This window comes from Neurospora tetraspora (genome assembly GCF_033439725.1).
Source record: "Neurospora tetraspora strain CBS 560.94 chromosome Unknown B0H65scaffold_2, whole genome shotgun sequence".
NCBI classification, from domain to species: Eukaryota; Fungi; Ascomycota; class Sordariomycetes; order Sordariales; family Sordariaceae; genus Neurospora; species Neurospora tetraspora.
This window is the reverse complement of record NW_026944384.1, coordinates 6,496,468-6,511,230: the sequence shown is the minus strand read 5'-3', so window position 1 is coordinate 6,511,230 and position 14,763 is coordinate 6,496,468. Positions and strand designations below refer to the sequence as shown.

Below are 14,763 nucleotides of genomic sequence, written 5' to 3'. Positions count from 1 at the left end.
GGCAGAATAGTCAACTTACAAGGCAACCCTATCTCCAGCTGGGCAAACCTCGCTCTTTCGGCCTTTGCTGCGTCAACCTGTCTACTTTGAAGTTGTTTGCATCATATCTAAGCCCCTATGCATCGCAACCGTTCGGCCACCTATGAGGATACAAGCCTCCGCTGTGATGGTACACACCCTCGACAACTTCCAGATGACGAACTGCAAGCGCGATAGGTCAATTGACAAGGCTCTGGACAACGAGTTACACTGCATTGACAGGTTTCCGGCAGGCTGGTTCTCGGATGCGTTGATGAACATCTTGTTCGGGCTGGACCGGGCAATGTGCGACCCATGCCGGGCATCCGCCAAGGGAGCAGCCAACAACGCCTTGTTGGGCGAAGCGAGCCGGGTTTGCTTACCCTGATCCGGAACGGGAAGAATAACAAGGGATGACTTGCAGCTTTCCAGGCTCTCGGGATTCACTACTTAAACCTTGGTCTGGTTGCCTGGTTTTTCGAGGCCGTCCTACCGAGCACTACCCATCCATCTTTACTCCCCTTCTCTTCTTAACCGCATCAAGCTAGGGCAGCGTCACCAGTATGGCTCACCTTCGCAGCTCCTCCTACTACCAGGACAGCCATGATGATTATGGATCCAGCTCCAGCTCGCATCGCCAACCATATCACTCCCTCCACGCCCCCAAGCAAGAGCGCCGTGGCCGCCCGGCTTACACCACCGTTCGGCCTTTCATCATCAACAGCCGCAACAACCCTATTGCCCGCCCCCATGACACCATCAGCCATGACCTCAACCGGCAAGTGGGAAGCTATGTAGCAAACCGCCTCGTTCCCACCATGCTCAGGAGCTCCGACCGCCCGGTTGAGGTGTTCATGAACTTCGGTGATGCAAAGCTCTCTCTGCCAGACCACGACGACCACATTCGGGAGCCCAGGTCAGGAGCTTCTTCTCGTGGCCCAAATTCCATCATTTTCAATGCCCCAGGTTGTAGTCTGACCATAGACGGACGAAGGTGCGACCGATATTGTCATCGCTGCGACCCTCTAGACCGTGAGCACCATGATCGGGACCGGCATCATCACCTTCGCCGACGAAACATGGAATTGGATCATGAACTCGACGACCGGCATCACCACCTTCGCCGTGATAACAACGGTCGCAGCCGCTCCCACGTCCGCATTACCTCCCACTCTGGAAATCCCTCACCATCTCCTCTTCCTCCACCCAATCGGGACCAACACTATCACCTTGACAGGGGACTGGACCTCAACCACGGCGGCGGGCATCACGACCGTCACCCTCACTCGCGCTCCCACATCCGTGTTGTTTCCCACTCCCGCAACCCCTCACCGTCTCCCCTTCCTTTACCCGGTCTCTTCCCCATCGCAACAGCCGTAGAGAAAGCCAGTCACTCAACCCGCGGCGGCCGTGGACATGGAAATGGAATATCGCATGCCCTCTGCCCGGGTTGTCTCATCAAGACCACCGTCTACAAAGACGGTTACTGCGCCGATTGCCATCCGCCCACCTACACTCCCAACTCAAGGCGAGTGGAAACAGCCCCAATCTCTGGTGAACGAGGTCATGGAACCAGAGTGAGATATACCAGGGATCAGGTCACCGGGGATGGAAGCTCGAGCGAGGACGGGTGGGCGAGTGTGGAGGTTGCTTCGAGGGCCATTGACATGGAACGGGGGACGAACAGAGGAAGGGATAGGGGAGGGGTGTACGATGTTATTACTAATGGCGGAGGATATGGTCGGTCAGGCAGGAGAACAAGCAGGAGGTTGAAGCCGAGGTATTCGGGGTATGCTAGCGAGTCGGATTTGTGATTGTGAGGTGTCTCGTTGGTTGTCGTGTTGATGGTGGTTCGTTAAAATAAGGTGTGTGGAGACGCCCAATTGAAGACTATACTTTGTTGATCGCCCGGCCCGTCAGTTGAATCGCTGACGCGGAACATCACGGTGTTGGGTTGAGATGAAATGATTTTGTTGACATTGTATGACTACCTGGGCGTTCGTCATTTTATGGGGCTCAAACGCTATGTAAGTGTCTGCGTCTACGCAGTAAAATGAGAGTGAGTTAAGCCCAGAACATGCCCATGCGTCCTCAGTTGAGCGCTGTAATGTACTGACTTAGCGCAGATTTAAGCGCAGCACAGTCTAAATAGCACACACTTGCAGGACAGCAGCTCAGGCGCTTTGTTTGTCGACTGCGGGCACGTCGTACAATGACGTATTGATTTCTGACGTAACGATTTCTGACGTAACGAACTCTCCGACCAAGAGAGGAAACACGCACCTGTCAACCGAGCATAAACATCACGACCTCTCTTCATCTACCTACGATATAACAATCGACAATATTCAGACTGGGATTTCGATCCTAGAACCTAGAACCACAACCTACATCAGTAATCAGCAACACCGACACAATGTCAAACTGCGAAGAACCTCCGCCCTCCTACGAGCAAGCCATGGCAAGCTCCAACACCTCTCGCCCCGGCACCAGCGACACATCTTCACGACCGGGCACGAGCGGCGGCCTACAAGCCCACCTACACACCGACAACCTCCTCCACGTCCCCGGCGACGACCACCACCACGGGCACGACGGCATCCCGACGCCGACCCGCCTTAGCATGGAAGACGAGCTCCGCCCTTTGCCCGAAGGTTGGGTGCGCACCTACGACCCCGAAACCAACCACCAGTTCTTCGTCGACACCAAAGCCGACCCCATCCGCTCCATCTGGCACCACCCCTACGACGACGAGCACTTTCTCAACTCGTTGCCTCCCGCCGAGCGCGATCGGATTGAGCAGTTGAAACATCGCAACCCTGGGCCGGATAGTCATTCCCGCCCTGGCTCGTCGAGAGGTGCCGGTTCTAGAGCCCACAGCCCGCAACCTCCTCGCTCGCCTCGTCGAGCCGGAGCACATGCAGATGCCCATCCGCAACGGACTCAGCAACAACAACAACACGACCACGACGAAGAGCAGAAGACCTTGGGCCGCAAACTCAAAGACGCCCTCACGGGGACTACCCATTCAGAACGCGTAGAAGCCCGCGCAGCCCGCGAAGAAGCCGAGCGCGAAGCCCTCCAGCAACACCTCCTCCTGCGACGCGCGATGCAAAAAGCCATGGAAACCTCTCGTCCCCAACTCCTGGGAAAAGACGACAACGGCGTCGATTTGTACCTCGAACCACCGGGGCATATGTTCCCCGGCGTAGCGGGCGTTAAGCCTCTCACGCCTTGGTTGTCGGAGGTGTTTTACGAAAGGGATAGATCGAATGGGAATGTGCGCCAGCCGGGGCCACCCGGTAGGTATCTAAGGCCGGAGGGATCGATGTATGGTTTCGGCTATGGTGGTGGGTATGATTGTGGGCCGTCCCCGATGGGAGGCGGGCGGTACGCGAGGCCGCAGGGGCCGTATGCGAGGCCGATGAGGCCGGTCGTGTATGGAGGGGGGTTGGGATTGCCGTTGATGGCGCCGATGTTGGGGGGTGTGATGTTGGGAAGTTTGATGTTTTAGGGATTGGAGGGGAGTTTGGTGGGGGAGAAGGCGGAGGAGGGGGAGTGCCCGTGTTGGTGTCCAGGTTCAGGATGAGGGCTGTTTAGGGATTGTAATGATGGGATAAAGAAGCATGGATACATGAAGGCTGTGATTATTGATACCAGAGCAAATTGTAAGTTGTTTTCACCTCTTTTGTTTTCCTGGTCGCAGCAGCTGTTCAAGGTGTTCCGGTCTCCAGAGGTTGTAAAGCTACAGTCTTATCACTGGCCCACAGAGAATTGGTGTCCATCTGTTAAGGCTGCATCTAAGTCCATGCCCCACTCGACCTGGGCTTCCCCAAAAGTTCGCCAACTCCCCGACGGGATTTTCCCACATGCACGCCCAGCCAGTCCTTTTCTCCAACACCAGTCCGGCCCGAACTGACGATGCCGGAGAGGACAGCATATCACCATCTCAATCCACATGAACAACTACAAAGAGATTTCTTTTCGAACCTTGCAAATCAACGACCTGAGTTGGTATGACAGCTGATAGCAGACTCCCTAGCTTGGGCTGCTAAGGCATGACACTGTCCCCTCTAAGTCTACATCTTTCTCCCCTTTTCCCTTTGCCTACTACTCCGTTGCACTCTTCAGCTTATCCTTCTCTCAGTCCCGAGAAAAAAAGAAGAGGAAAAAAATGACACAATCTCTTGCCATGACACAAGACATAAACACGTCCAATCCTAAGGTAGGTACACTCAAATTCTCGCGTCTTCGGTGTTGTTGGAGTTCATCGAATTCCCCGAGTTCCCTCCCACACTACCACCTTGCAGCTTCTCCTTCACCTTCACGTTCACCGCCACCTTATCCCTCTCCTCCCTGATAATCGCTGCAGTCATCTTGAGAAAGTTGTTCATTTCAACCGTCAGTGCCTTTTTGACTTGACGCATCACTCGCGCCGTTACCGTCCTCGTCACTTTCTTCGTCACCTCGAGATTGATTTCCACTGTGACACCTTGGCTCAGATTCTGGGCGATCAAGAACTTGAACTCCTCCTCTAGTAGAATATCCACGTCCTCCCTTAAATCCTCCTTGGTGACTCTTGCGGTTGGTGCAGGGGCCGGTGCAAGATTTGAAGTCGTTGGATGTACGACATGTTGCGCAGATTGAGCGGGTGCAGAAACTTCTTGAACGAGTAGTTCTTGCCAAATTGTTTCAATATCTGGACGCTGTGGTTCCTCCGTAGGAAGAGTGGCCGGAGGTGCAAGTGGCTGAGGTAAGTTGGTGCCTGACGACATTGATACAGGTACTGTAGGTACCTCTAGGTAAGGATCGGGTCTTGGAACTTCGTATTGAGTTGATCGTTTTTTTCTGGAAATTGACGTTAATGATTGTTGGGTACAGAAGGAAGTCATTGGATTGCGTACCAAAGTGTGTTCGAAACGGCTTACATATGCTTCCAAAGGAGCTGGTGATCGAATGATGCTCTGGTTGATATTGGGAAATGTGGAAAACAATGGAAAGGAAATCAGATGCGCCGAGCTCGAGAAGCAAAAAAATACACGAAAGCTACCTGTACAAGCTTGGACTCAAGGTAGGACCTTCTTCGCTGTCATCCATCTTCCTAGCCGGGAAGGTACGTGACCCAATTCAGAAGTGACTGTTTTGCTGATAATATCAGGAACTGTCCACATCTCTTTCTCGATTAAACTGCAAGGACTTTGACGTTCGTTCTGTCCAGTACTTCTCGTCTACCCAAACTTACCCTCATGCAAGAGCGATGATAGTTTCAACAAAGCAACCTAGTCAAGCCATTACTTCCGGTATCATGAGCATTTCTGGCTTCAACTGTGGTATATGGGCCATTGTGACAGTAAAAGAATTTCCATGTGTCAATGGCGAAGGTCTTTGGTGCACTTGCGTTGATGTCAAAGGTGCCTGCAGCAATCCAATGAGAAGACATGCAGTTGCCCTACTAGAAGTTGGGAGGAGCAAAGCAGAACGCCGACGGGCCAGAGAAGATATACAGCCTCAAATACCATTGCCAGGTGCTGCCAGGGAAGATGGTCAGGTCTTTTCAAGAGCTACGGTCAGGCAGGCAGTCAAGCCATCGCACGATTTTCCGTCTACACACAAAATTCCGGCGAGCACATAGTACCTAGTTACCACACTAACACTTTGGCACATGTCAAGCCAGTATTAAAGATAAGGTCGCATCTTGGTGATCCTCCAGCTACATATTTCCAACCGAGATGTTATTCTGTTGCACCCGCATTCCTCGCTACCATCACATCGAGTTCGGGAATTTCTGACCGCCGAAAATAAACCATTGGCCGGAGACAGAACGGATACGGCCACTGCTACCCCAACAATACTACGAGGGGCAGAGATGCTTTGTCTGTGGGCTGGATAGCATGATCATAGGCTGACTCAAGGCTCCCAGGAACATTCTTCTATTATATCCGGGAAGTTCGGGAACTATAGACGGGCTCTCAATGGGTACCAGCAAACTCTTTAGTGGGAACGCGTATGACTGTCCTAATCACCCCTAGTGTGTGCACCGGCTCTATGCAAGGTCTACCAACCGCTGATTCCTGTAGCATTGCAGAGTCGCAGTCAAAGAATTTGCCAAATGCCTAGATGCGGATATCCAGGTACCAACGGGTGTGATTGCACCGAGCGGTCTAGACGGATTTGACGAAGTCCACACGCTCCAAATAAGAGCAGCGTCTGTCGCAACAGAAACTATTGGGACCTGTTCGTCTCTTTCTCGTATGGAACAGTTGCTCGCTATCAAAGGAAGTCACAATGACTTTCAAGAGACTCTACAAGGTCTATCTCGTAGTTACCAGCTTCTCCAGCGTACATGCCGCAAGCGTCAACACTCCCAAAGTCATCGACAGAGATGTCATCATCATCGGCGGCGGAGCAGCCGGCTCCCACGCGGCTTTTCGACTCCAACAGGATTACAACAAGAGTGTCATCTTGATTGAGAAACAATCCATTCTCGTAAGTCTTCCTCGTCCTCTTCCCCGTCTGCGTCTTTCTCCTGCATCCTCCTAACATCAACCAGGGCGGCCACGTAGACACCTACCTCGACACCACCACCACCCCTCCCACCCCCCGCGACCACGGGGTGCAACTCTACTTCCCCTACCTCGACGGCCTCGACTTCATCAGCCGCTTCAACCTAACCCTCCTCCCCGGCCTCGGCCCCCGCGGCTCCACCATCACCCGCAACATCGACTTCGCCACCGGCCTCGGGCTGCCCTCCAACTACACCGGCCCGGACCCCTCCGGCATGACCTCGGCCATCATCCGCTTCCACGACCTCATGGTCTCCAAAGGCTGGGACAAGATGGTCGAACCGGGGTTCTGGAACCTCCCTCCCGGCCCTCAGATCCCCGAGGACTTACTTCTACCCATCGGCGAGTTTGCAAAGAAGTGGAATGTGACGGAGGCGTTGCCGAGGATGTACGAGTCCACCGGCGGCGGTGTGGCCGCTCGGCATCGCAACTTCACCGACGTGTTGACCCTCACCTTCCTGCAGAGCTTCAGCCCGACCTGGATGCAAGTCTTCTACGGCCAAGCACCCACGTACCACATCGACGGCGGGAACCAGCTTCTCTACAACGCCATCCACGCCCGTTTGGGATCCGACAACGTCCTCACCAATTCCATCGTATCTAGCGTCCGCCGACCGGAGAAAGAGGGGGACAAGAGAGACATAGAAGTAACCATCAAAACCACCCTCCCCAACAACATTACTGGTAACTCACAAACCGTAATCCGCGCAAAAAAACTCCTCCTCGCCATCCCCCCCACCCGCGAAAACCTAGCCCCCTTCGACCTCTCCCCCCTCGAAACCGACCTCTTCCGCCGCCCCAAATACGGCCGCTACGGCACGGCCATCGTCACCTCCCCTGTTTTACCGAGGGGTTACGAGCTGCACAACACTCCCATCCTTGCCGTTAGCAATCCCAACAAGCCGTTTATCAACGGGCCGCATATCCTTGATTTTTCCAGCTATGGCAATGACAGTGAGCTGTTTAGTATTGGAACTATGAGTGGGTCCGGGTTGAGTTACGGGGAGTTTGATCCGGAGAAGGCGGTGGCGGTGGCGCAGGAGAGTTTGGATCGGATGGTTGCTGCTGGGACGGTGAAGGGTGCAGCAGGTGGGAAGAAGGGAGGAGATAAGAGTAGCAGGTTGAAGGTGCTGGAGTATTCGGATCATGGACCCGGTGGGTTTGGGGTTAGTGCGGAGGAGATGAGGGGAGGGTGGATGGAAAAGGTTTATGGGTTGCAGGGGAAGAGGGGGACGTGGTATACGGGGAATGCGATTGCTATTGACTTTTCGACGCAGTTGTGGAAGATGAATGATGAAGTTTTGAGGAGGATGTTGGAGAGTTGGTAGGAAAGGTTTTGGAGTGGACGGGAAGGGGTGGTGCAGTGGTCTTGTGGTGGGGTACAAAGAGTCAAAGACGCTGAAGACACGGCAGGCTTTTCGTCGTGATTTTCGTTATTCGTGGCTCTCAAATATGGAGCTCTATATCTGGATATACGCAGAAGCCGACACCTATAACCTTAAAGCAGTTTTTTTCGAATATTTTCGTATTAAGACCGCGGAGTTCCTGTGTAATTCCTGGACAAGTGCCAAAGAGCAATGCGGTTATTGCACTATCAGATACGCCGCAAAGTAAGCAGGATTCCAGATAGCGTCACATCTCATTCGCACTTTCCTTTCTCGCTCGACCAAAGCCGTGTTTAACACCCAAATCGGCATCCACGATTCTGAACCACCCCTTCACCCATCATTCAACAAAACATCTACCAACCCCGAAACAAAGCCCCCTTCTTTCTGCCTCCTCCGCCTTACACCACCACCGCCCACCACCTTCATCGAAAGCCTCCCCCTTCCATCAACCCCATACTTCAACACCGGCTCCTCCCCCTTCTTGTTCTGTCTAACATGATTCGCCAAATCCGCTCCCGACGCATCGCCCTTGCACTCAGCCAACAACCTAGCCACCTCTCTCTGATTCCGATTCCGGTTCCGGTTCGCCGTCGACTGTCCCTGCCGCTGCGTTTGCGTGTGCCTCTCCTCGCTTGAGTCCCTTCTATCATCATCATCATCATCATCAAAGAACTCCTCCTCCCCAGGCGCAAGCACAGCATTGATCATCTCCAACGGACTCATCGTGAATCTCCTTCCCAACTTCCACCACCCCCAGAACAGCACCAGAGTAGCTACGGGACCAATCAAGCTAATCACCACCGCCACCGCCAGCGCGGCCTTATCCATCGCGTACCTCGCCATGCTCTGATGACTTACGGACCCCACCTCTTGGAAAACCTTCGCGTCCTTATCCGACAGCCCCTCGTTTTCCTCGGTCGCCGCCTGCAAAGACATGCGGAACGCAATGTCGCGGTACGCGTTGATGATGTCCCCCATGGGGTCGTCAAAGGAGTAATCTTTGGGGTCGGAGCTGCGCCGGGCGGCGGGCGTGGCGGCGGTGTAGAAGAGGTTGGAGAGCAGACCGGAGTTGGAGGTGGTCCAGCCTACGGCGCCGCCGTGGGAGACGTTGGAGGTGGAGTCGAAGAGGAGGGAGCCGATGGCGTGGAGGGCGGGGATGGTGCTGCCGAAGCCGGTGATGTAGGGGACTGTCATGTTGCTGTGGGGAGGGAGGGAGGTTAGTTTGGATTGGAGTCGATGGGGGAAGAGGGTATGGGTGAGGGAGCGGATAAGAAGAACGAAAAAGGGGATAACTTACATCGATGCCACGAACGAGTCCACCGGCGGCAGATTAACAGGGTCTTCCACAGCTGCGGCATTAAACCAGTTTTCGGATTGGAAACTCAACAAGTTGTCGTCGAGGAACATGCTGTAGTTCAACAAAGAAGGAGCAAGCAAGCAGACTTTGTGCTCCAGGTTGCCTTCGTATCCGACATCGACTTTGCGCACCACGCTGATGTTGATCAGACTTCCCCTCGGAGACTCGTTGACGACGCTGATCCTTGAGTCGAACACTGTGGCCCCAAGAGTACCGTTCATGATGGCCTCGACACTGCCGGTGAGATTGTACGGGATGTTGGAAACCGTGCAGTTGACTTGGAAGCCGAAGGCCTGTTGGTGTCTCTGTTAGTAACTCCTCTGGGTCTTGAGTCATGGAGCCATTCCAGGGACAACGTACCACCACATTGACAGAGCAGTTTTGACAATCAGCCCCAAGAAGTTGCATAGGCGACTGCGTCTGATAGCCGGCAACCGCGTCCGCAAAGCCAGGCGAAAACCGGAGGTCCTGCAGAGCATGCCCGCTGAGCATGCCGCCCCATTCATCGCTCATGTTCGCCATGACCGGGATCTTGATCGTGTCCAAGATTTCGAGATCAACGAGCTCGACAAAGGTGGCTCTTTGCATCAAAGGACCGCGTAGCAGGGTCGAGATGGCCACGAGAATGGACACCAAACTAACCCCCACCGCCCTCCTCCTCCACAGACTCGTCAAAGCGCCCACGACACTGCTCGAGCTCGACCACACATAATGCAAGTTACTAACCGGCATCCCGCCCACCGCTCCCCTCCAGAAGGTAATTACCGCCGCCTCGGCAAACGCTACGCCCATCAGGGAGTTAGCCACGGTAGTCGTGTACGAAAGCAGCACTTGCGGTGCTTTCCGGCCGGACCATGAGTCAATGTCTTTGTGGTGGGAGAGGCGGACAATAAGGATCGCTATGCCGGTGCCTGAGGTGGGATGGATGTTAGTCAGCTGAGTTGGTGGATTGGGTTTGAACTGTGGGAGTGGAAAGGTAGAGGTAGAGGTACGCACATGCTATGCTCAACAGCAATGGGAGGATGCCGTAGACGGGGAACTGTCTGAGGGCGCCTGGCTTCCATGAAGGTGGGGAAGGCTTGACATCGTCATCTTTCGAGACTTCGTTTGTTTCCGTCTTTGAGATATCTTTCAGAGAGGCGGAGTGGGTGGAAGGCTGTTCTTGGACGTTCTGGTCGTAGTCAGACGCGTCGTTCTCATCTGGAGATCCCATGGCTCCTGACTTTGTCGCTTTAAACTCGATAGCCAAAAGAAACAAATGACAGCAGGCTCAGGATACTTGAGAAGGTGGCCTGAGAGCAGCGACCGAACAACGCAAAGGAAGGAGAAAGAGAAACATGAGGAAGAGGCTCTTGAAAGATAAACAGTACGAAAATCCTTGACTCACCTCCAAACCTCAGCTCCCTCGCATCGAAGCTAGCAGGCAAAGTAACATCCCACCGCTTCGGAATGCAACCAATGTCAAGCATCAGCCATCAACGGCAATCGATAGCTGCAAGCCACCACAACCCAGCGCGGTGAGCAATCCTACAGTCTACAGTCGGCTAGCTCGCCCCGTGATAGGTTGGATTCCCATCGTGAAGTCCGGTCCTTGAACCGAGCTAGCGGTTCAGCTTCAACGTGGGCGCCACAACCGAGGGAGCTCCCACCGGGACGTTCGAGTTCGGTCGAGTCCAGACTCAAATAGGCTCGCGTGAATGACAGGGAAGACCTGACTCCCGAACCCAGCGGAAATTTAAGATTAAAACCCACACGGCTTCCCGGTAGTCGATCAAGCTATTGACTGGCGGTGGAGCTTGGTACTTTCCGCTGGGACGTTCTAGAACGTCAAGAACGTCGAGACATCATAGCGCTCCTGAGGGACACCCCCAAGACCCTTTTGAGGTCATGAGGCGGGTTGCACCACATCCACGACGGTGTGTCAGAGGCCAGGGGATCGATCCACTGGGCGTGCACGTGCCTAGTTGGGCTGGGATATACGGGATTTATCCAGATGCCAGAGCTTCGAGTCTACAGAGCCAGTCTTACACACACACACACACAATCAAGCCACGTTGAACCCCATATCGATTATTACCAGTAATATCACACGGTGAGGGTAGTATGGTTGTCGCTCTCATTCGTCAAGCGAATCGTTATGGCGCAGCTGGAGTGTTCCATGTTCGAACACCCCCAGCCGTTCGAACGGAATGCAGGCAGAGAGGGGGAAGGGTGCGTTGGCCGGTGCATCCACGGCCAAAAGAAAGGGGGAATTCAGAAGTGGGAAAGACTATGTAGGAGAAGCACAGTGAAGAGGAATTTATGGAAACGAAAGTGCACGCAGAGACAGGTTATGGACACCAAAGCCACATACCTGTGATAGTGCACTAACAGACGCTGGGGGAAATCATTGGTGAGTCAGATAACGCCGCATCTAAACCATCAATCTTCGCCATTCCTATTCGATGCAACTGCGTACTTACCTCAAGACTGAGACTAGAAACCATTGCCCGTTCCTACAACACCTCCCCCTTCATCGGCCTCCTCACCCTCCGCCTGTCCGGGAGCACCCCATTCACCACCACCATCCCTAACCGCCCAGTCTCCTCCACAACTCCGTACTGCAACTTTGGCTCTCCGCTTCCTTCAGTGTCCTTCTTCCGCACATAATCCGCCACCGCTGCTCCCTCAACATTACTCTTGCAATCCGCAAAAATCTGAGCCACCTCCGTTGTCCCGTCTTGAGCATCGGTGGCCGACGAAACGGACATCGCATTGATCACCTCCAAAGGACTCATCGTCACCTTTCTCCCCAGCCTCCAAAAGCCCCAGAACAAGACAAGCGTAGCCACGGGACCGATCAAGCTGATCACAACCGCCAGGGCTAACGCGTCTTCGTCCGTTGCATACTGGACTCTTGTAGTATTGCTAACGTAGGAGATGTTCTGCGCCACAACTAGCTCTGACGTGCGAAGCTTGCCTTCGTTTTTCTCTTGGGCCTCCTTGACCGACATGCGGAGGGCGATTTCGCGGAAGGAGCTGATGAGTTCGTCCATTGGGTCGTCGAACGCCAGGTGTTCTGGCTCTTCGGTGAGGGAATTATCGAGGTCTGTGGCGAAGTAGATGTTGGCGAGAAGGCCTGCACTTTGCATTGTCCAGACTCTGGGATTGCCTGTGTACCTGGCAAAAGAGGCAGATTGGTATAGGTTTTGGTTGATGATTTCAAAGATGTCGAGTTCATTTAGCTTCCTTGAAAGACCGAAGTTTGTCAGTGGCTGTAAGCGGAAGAGGATAGGGACAGTAAAGATTGAATTGCCCAAAGACATAGGAATGACATGGGTAACTAACAGAAGCTTAACAACAGTGTCGTCTTTCCAATTCAAAGACTAGAACCGGAGAGCCCCATCGACGTCGAGACTCAAGCTGTAGTTAACAACTGCCGGGTACAGAAAGCAGCCCTGGCGTTCCAGATTGCCTTCCAACCCAATCTCAGGTTTCCGGGTCAAGTTGATGTACAAGGCACTCGTACCCAAGGCCTCATCTCTCACGACAGTTATGTCCGAGGAGAAGACATATAGGATGGGATCCGCGTCCTTCCTGATTTCATCAAGCGTTAGATTGTACGGGATTTTGACGGTTGTGCAGTTTCTCACGGCAAACCCAAATGCCTGCCAAGAGATTAGCGACTTGAGGTGCGGCTTAAAAGCACAAAGAGACAAAAGGAGCGTACCGTGGCTTTCAGAGTGCAAGTATCACAGGTCTCATCGCCAATGTCGATCGGATTTTGGTTCTGGAAACCGCTAATCACATCCGCAAAGCCAGGCGAGAAGCGCGAAAGGGATCCAGTGGCCGGGTTTGTCCGGCCAGCCCAGCCATCTGTGATGTTGGGCATAATGGGGAGGATCTTTGTATCTGCGTAGATGTCCGGCACCTCTTCAACGAATGAAGCTCTTTGCATCAGAGGGCCACGGAGCAAGCTTGAAACTGTCACAAGAATGGACACTGGAAGGAGTAAGCGATTCGTCCAAGTCCAACAGATGCTGTATTGCTCGGTATGCTCGGGAAGGGAGTAAGTAGAAAAGGCAACGCATACCCGAGCTAACCACGACAGCCCTCCGATGGAAGATGGACCGGATGGCCCCCATAGCACTTGAGGAGCCTGCCCAGTAGTAGTGAAGGTTGCTAGCCTACTGTCATTGTAAGTCGTGTTCGACGTAATCTTCGAAGAACAAGTTAGGGGACTGACCGGCATCGCATCCAGTGCGTTGTTCTAAAAACCTATCACCGCTGCTTCCGCGTAGGCAAAGCCCATCAAGGAGTTGGCAATGGTGGTGGTGTAGGACAAAAGCACTTCAGGCTTCAGGCGACCAGAGAAGTCCTCGATTTTCTCGTGGTGCGTCATGCGGATGATACCGATAGCTAGTCCTGTGCCTGAATTTCTCTGTTAGTCAAAGATTTATGGTCGTTCTTTGCAACAGTTGCAAACTCACAGCCAATGCACAAGAGCAAGGAGGCAAACCCAATGATAGGGAACCTTCGAAAGAAGCCCGGTTGCCATTGAGATTCTGCGCGCTCTTTGCAAACTTCTGCTGTCTCCTCCTTTGAGACTTCCTTCACGGAGTCGGTATGTTGCTGGACATTGTAGCCGGGCGGATGAAGCTCGCTAGGAGACCCCATAGTGTCGGGCTTTGGTGTGATTGAGAAGGGGTAACGGCTGGAGATTCGAGATGAAGGTCAGCTCAGATCGAAGAGAACAGTCGGCACCATGATAATGATATACCAACACTCGCATCCAAACCTCAGCTCACCTTCATCCCCACAATCATTAAACCGGTCTTCGCGTTCAAGGTGCCCACCAATACCCATCTTCAACGTTGTTGGTTCGCGTTCAGCACCTGCAAGCCACCAATCTCCAGCTCAACCCCAGGGCGGCAGACAGCCCCAGGTTGGTTAGCCGGTTGGACAAGATTAGGTCGGAAAGCCCGCCATTGGGAACCAAACCAATGGTTCAGCTCCATCACGAGCGCCACACCCGTGCTGGTGAAGCATGGGTGATAAGGCCCTGGGGTTGACGATACCATTTTGGTTCTGGAACGCGATAACGGCCTGGAGGCAGCGGGTATCAGTTGATGGAGGGCAGGCTGCTGCAACCTGAACACTACCAAGTTCCAGAAGAGTGTGGAAGGGTGTTGGTCAATTGGCCGTTACCTGTTGAGCTATGTAGTCAGCACTCAAAGGTGGTAGTCGTACAAGAAATGGTCCAGCTGCGCCGTAAAGCACTTGTTTAGTTGTTTGGAACCAGTTTAAACGCGCTCGGGGATTGGCAACTAGTTGGGTGAAGTACTGGATGGCTACGCGGGTGAAAATGGAACAAGGTTGGATTGAGAATGGGTGCTCGTTTGCGAACGAGGAAGAACCATTGAAAACGTTGGTCGAAGGGAAAAACATGGGACTGTGG

At 53.6% G+C, this 14,763-nt stretch overlaps 6 protein-coding genes across 6 annotated transcripts; 3 read left to right on the top strand and 3 right to left on the bottom strand.

The window, feature by feature from the left end:
- The first annotated feature begins 493 nt into the window (after positions 1-493).
- Positions 494-1,883, top strand: B0H65DRAFT_144358 (uncharacterized protein). Its single transcript, XM_062820981.1, has one exon. The coding sequence runs from the start codon at positions 582-584 to the stop codon at positions 1,830-1,832; it is 1,251 nt and encodes a 416-aa protein (XP_062685382.1). The 5' UTR covers positions 494-581; the 3' UTR covers positions 1,833-1,883.
- Positions 1,884-2,286: 403 nt separating this feature from the next.
- Positions 2,287-3,547, top strand: B0H65DRAFT_459900 (uncharacterized protein). Its single transcript, XM_062826493.1, has one exon. The coding sequence runs from the start codon at positions 2,435-2,437 to the stop codon at positions 3,530-3,532; it is 1,098 nt and encodes a 365-aa protein (XP_062685381.1). The 5' UTR covers positions 2,287-2,434; the 3' UTR covers positions 3,533-3,547.
- Positions 3,548-4,253: 706 nt separating this feature from the next.
- B0H65DRAFT_440884 (uncharacterized protein) lies at positions 4,254-5,458 on the bottom strand (the record flags this gene model as incomplete). Its single annotated transcript, XM_062825486.1, has 2 exons — positions 4,254-4,783; positions 5,314-5,458. The coding sequence occupies 2 exons, from the start codon at positions 5,456-5,458 to the stop codon at positions 4,254-4,256; spliced, it is 675 nt and encodes a 224-aa protein (XP_062685380.1).
- A 574-nt stretch (positions 5,459-6,032) lies between these two features.
- Positions 6,033-8,254, top strand: B0H65DRAFT_521051 (uncharacterized protein). The gene is made up of 2 exons (XM_062828740.1): positions 6,033-6,504; positions 6,569-8,254. The coding sequence occupies exons 1-2, from the start codon at positions 6,304-6,306 to the stop codon at positions 7,907-7,909; spliced, it is 1,542 nt and encodes a 513-aa protein (XP_062685379.1). The 5' UTR covers positions 6,033-6,303; the 3' UTR covers positions 7,910-8,254.
- Positions 8,255-8,277: 23 nt separating this feature from the next.
- Positions 8,278-10,993, bottom strand: B0H65DRAFT_459896 (uncharacterized protein). Its single transcript, XM_062826491.1, has 4 exons — positions 10,323-10,993; positions 9,687-10,237; positions 9,267-9,619; positions 8,278-9,167 (listed from the first exon to the last, which is right to left on the bottom strand). The coding sequence occupies exons 1-4, from the start codon at positions 10,537-10,539 to the stop codon at positions 8,300-8,302; spliced, it is 1,989 nt and encodes a 662-aa protein (XP_062685378.1). The 5' UTR covers positions 10,540-10,993; the 3' UTR covers positions 8,278-8,299.
- Positions 10,994-11,821: 828 nt separating this feature from the next.
- Positions 11,822-14,753, bottom strand: B0H65DRAFT_507374 (uncharacterized protein; the record flags this gene model as incomplete). The annotated part of the gene is made up of 5 exons (XM_062828133.1): positions 11,822-12,554; positions 12,654-12,691; positions 12,716-12,898; positions 13,036-13,065; positions 14,661-14,753. The coding sequence occupies 5 exons, from the start codon at positions 14,751-14,753 to the stop codon at positions 11,822-11,824; spliced, it is 1,077 nt and encodes a 358-aa protein (XP_062685377.1).
- Between the last annotated feature and the right edge of the window lie 10 nt (positions 14,754-14,763).

Excerpts from the sequence above, each read along its gene's own strand:
- B0H65DRAFT_521051 (XM_062828740.1), top strand. The coding sequence starts at position 6,304 with ATGACTTTCAAGAGACTCTACAAGGTCTATCTCGTAGTTACCAGCTTC. Across the intron at positions 6,505-6,568 it reads TTGAGAAACAATCCATTCTC|GGCGGCCACGTAGACACCTA; the intron begins GTAAGTCTTCCT and ends AACATCAACCAG.
- B0H65DRAFT_459896 (XM_062826491.1), bottom strand. The coding sequence starts at position 10,539 with ATGGGATCTCCAGATGAGAACGACGCGTCTGACTACGACCAGAACGTC. Across the intron at positions 10,238-10,322 it reads ATTGCTGTTGAGCATAGCAT|GCACCGGCATAGCGATCCTT; the intron begins GTGCGTACCTCT and ends ATCCCACCTCAG. Across the intron at positions 9,168-9,266 it reads GACTCGTTCGTGGCATCGAT|CAACATGACAGTCCCCTACA; the intron begins GTAAGTTATCCC and ends CCCTCCCCACAG.
- B0H65DRAFT_144358 (XM_062820981.1), top strand. The coding sequence starts at position 582 with ATGGCTCACCTTCGCAGCTCCTCCTACTACCAGGACAGCCATGATGAT.
- B0H65DRAFT_459900 (XM_062826493.1), top strand. The coding sequence starts at position 2,435 with ATGTCAAACTGCGAAGAACCTCCGCCCTCCTACGAGCAAGCCATGGCA.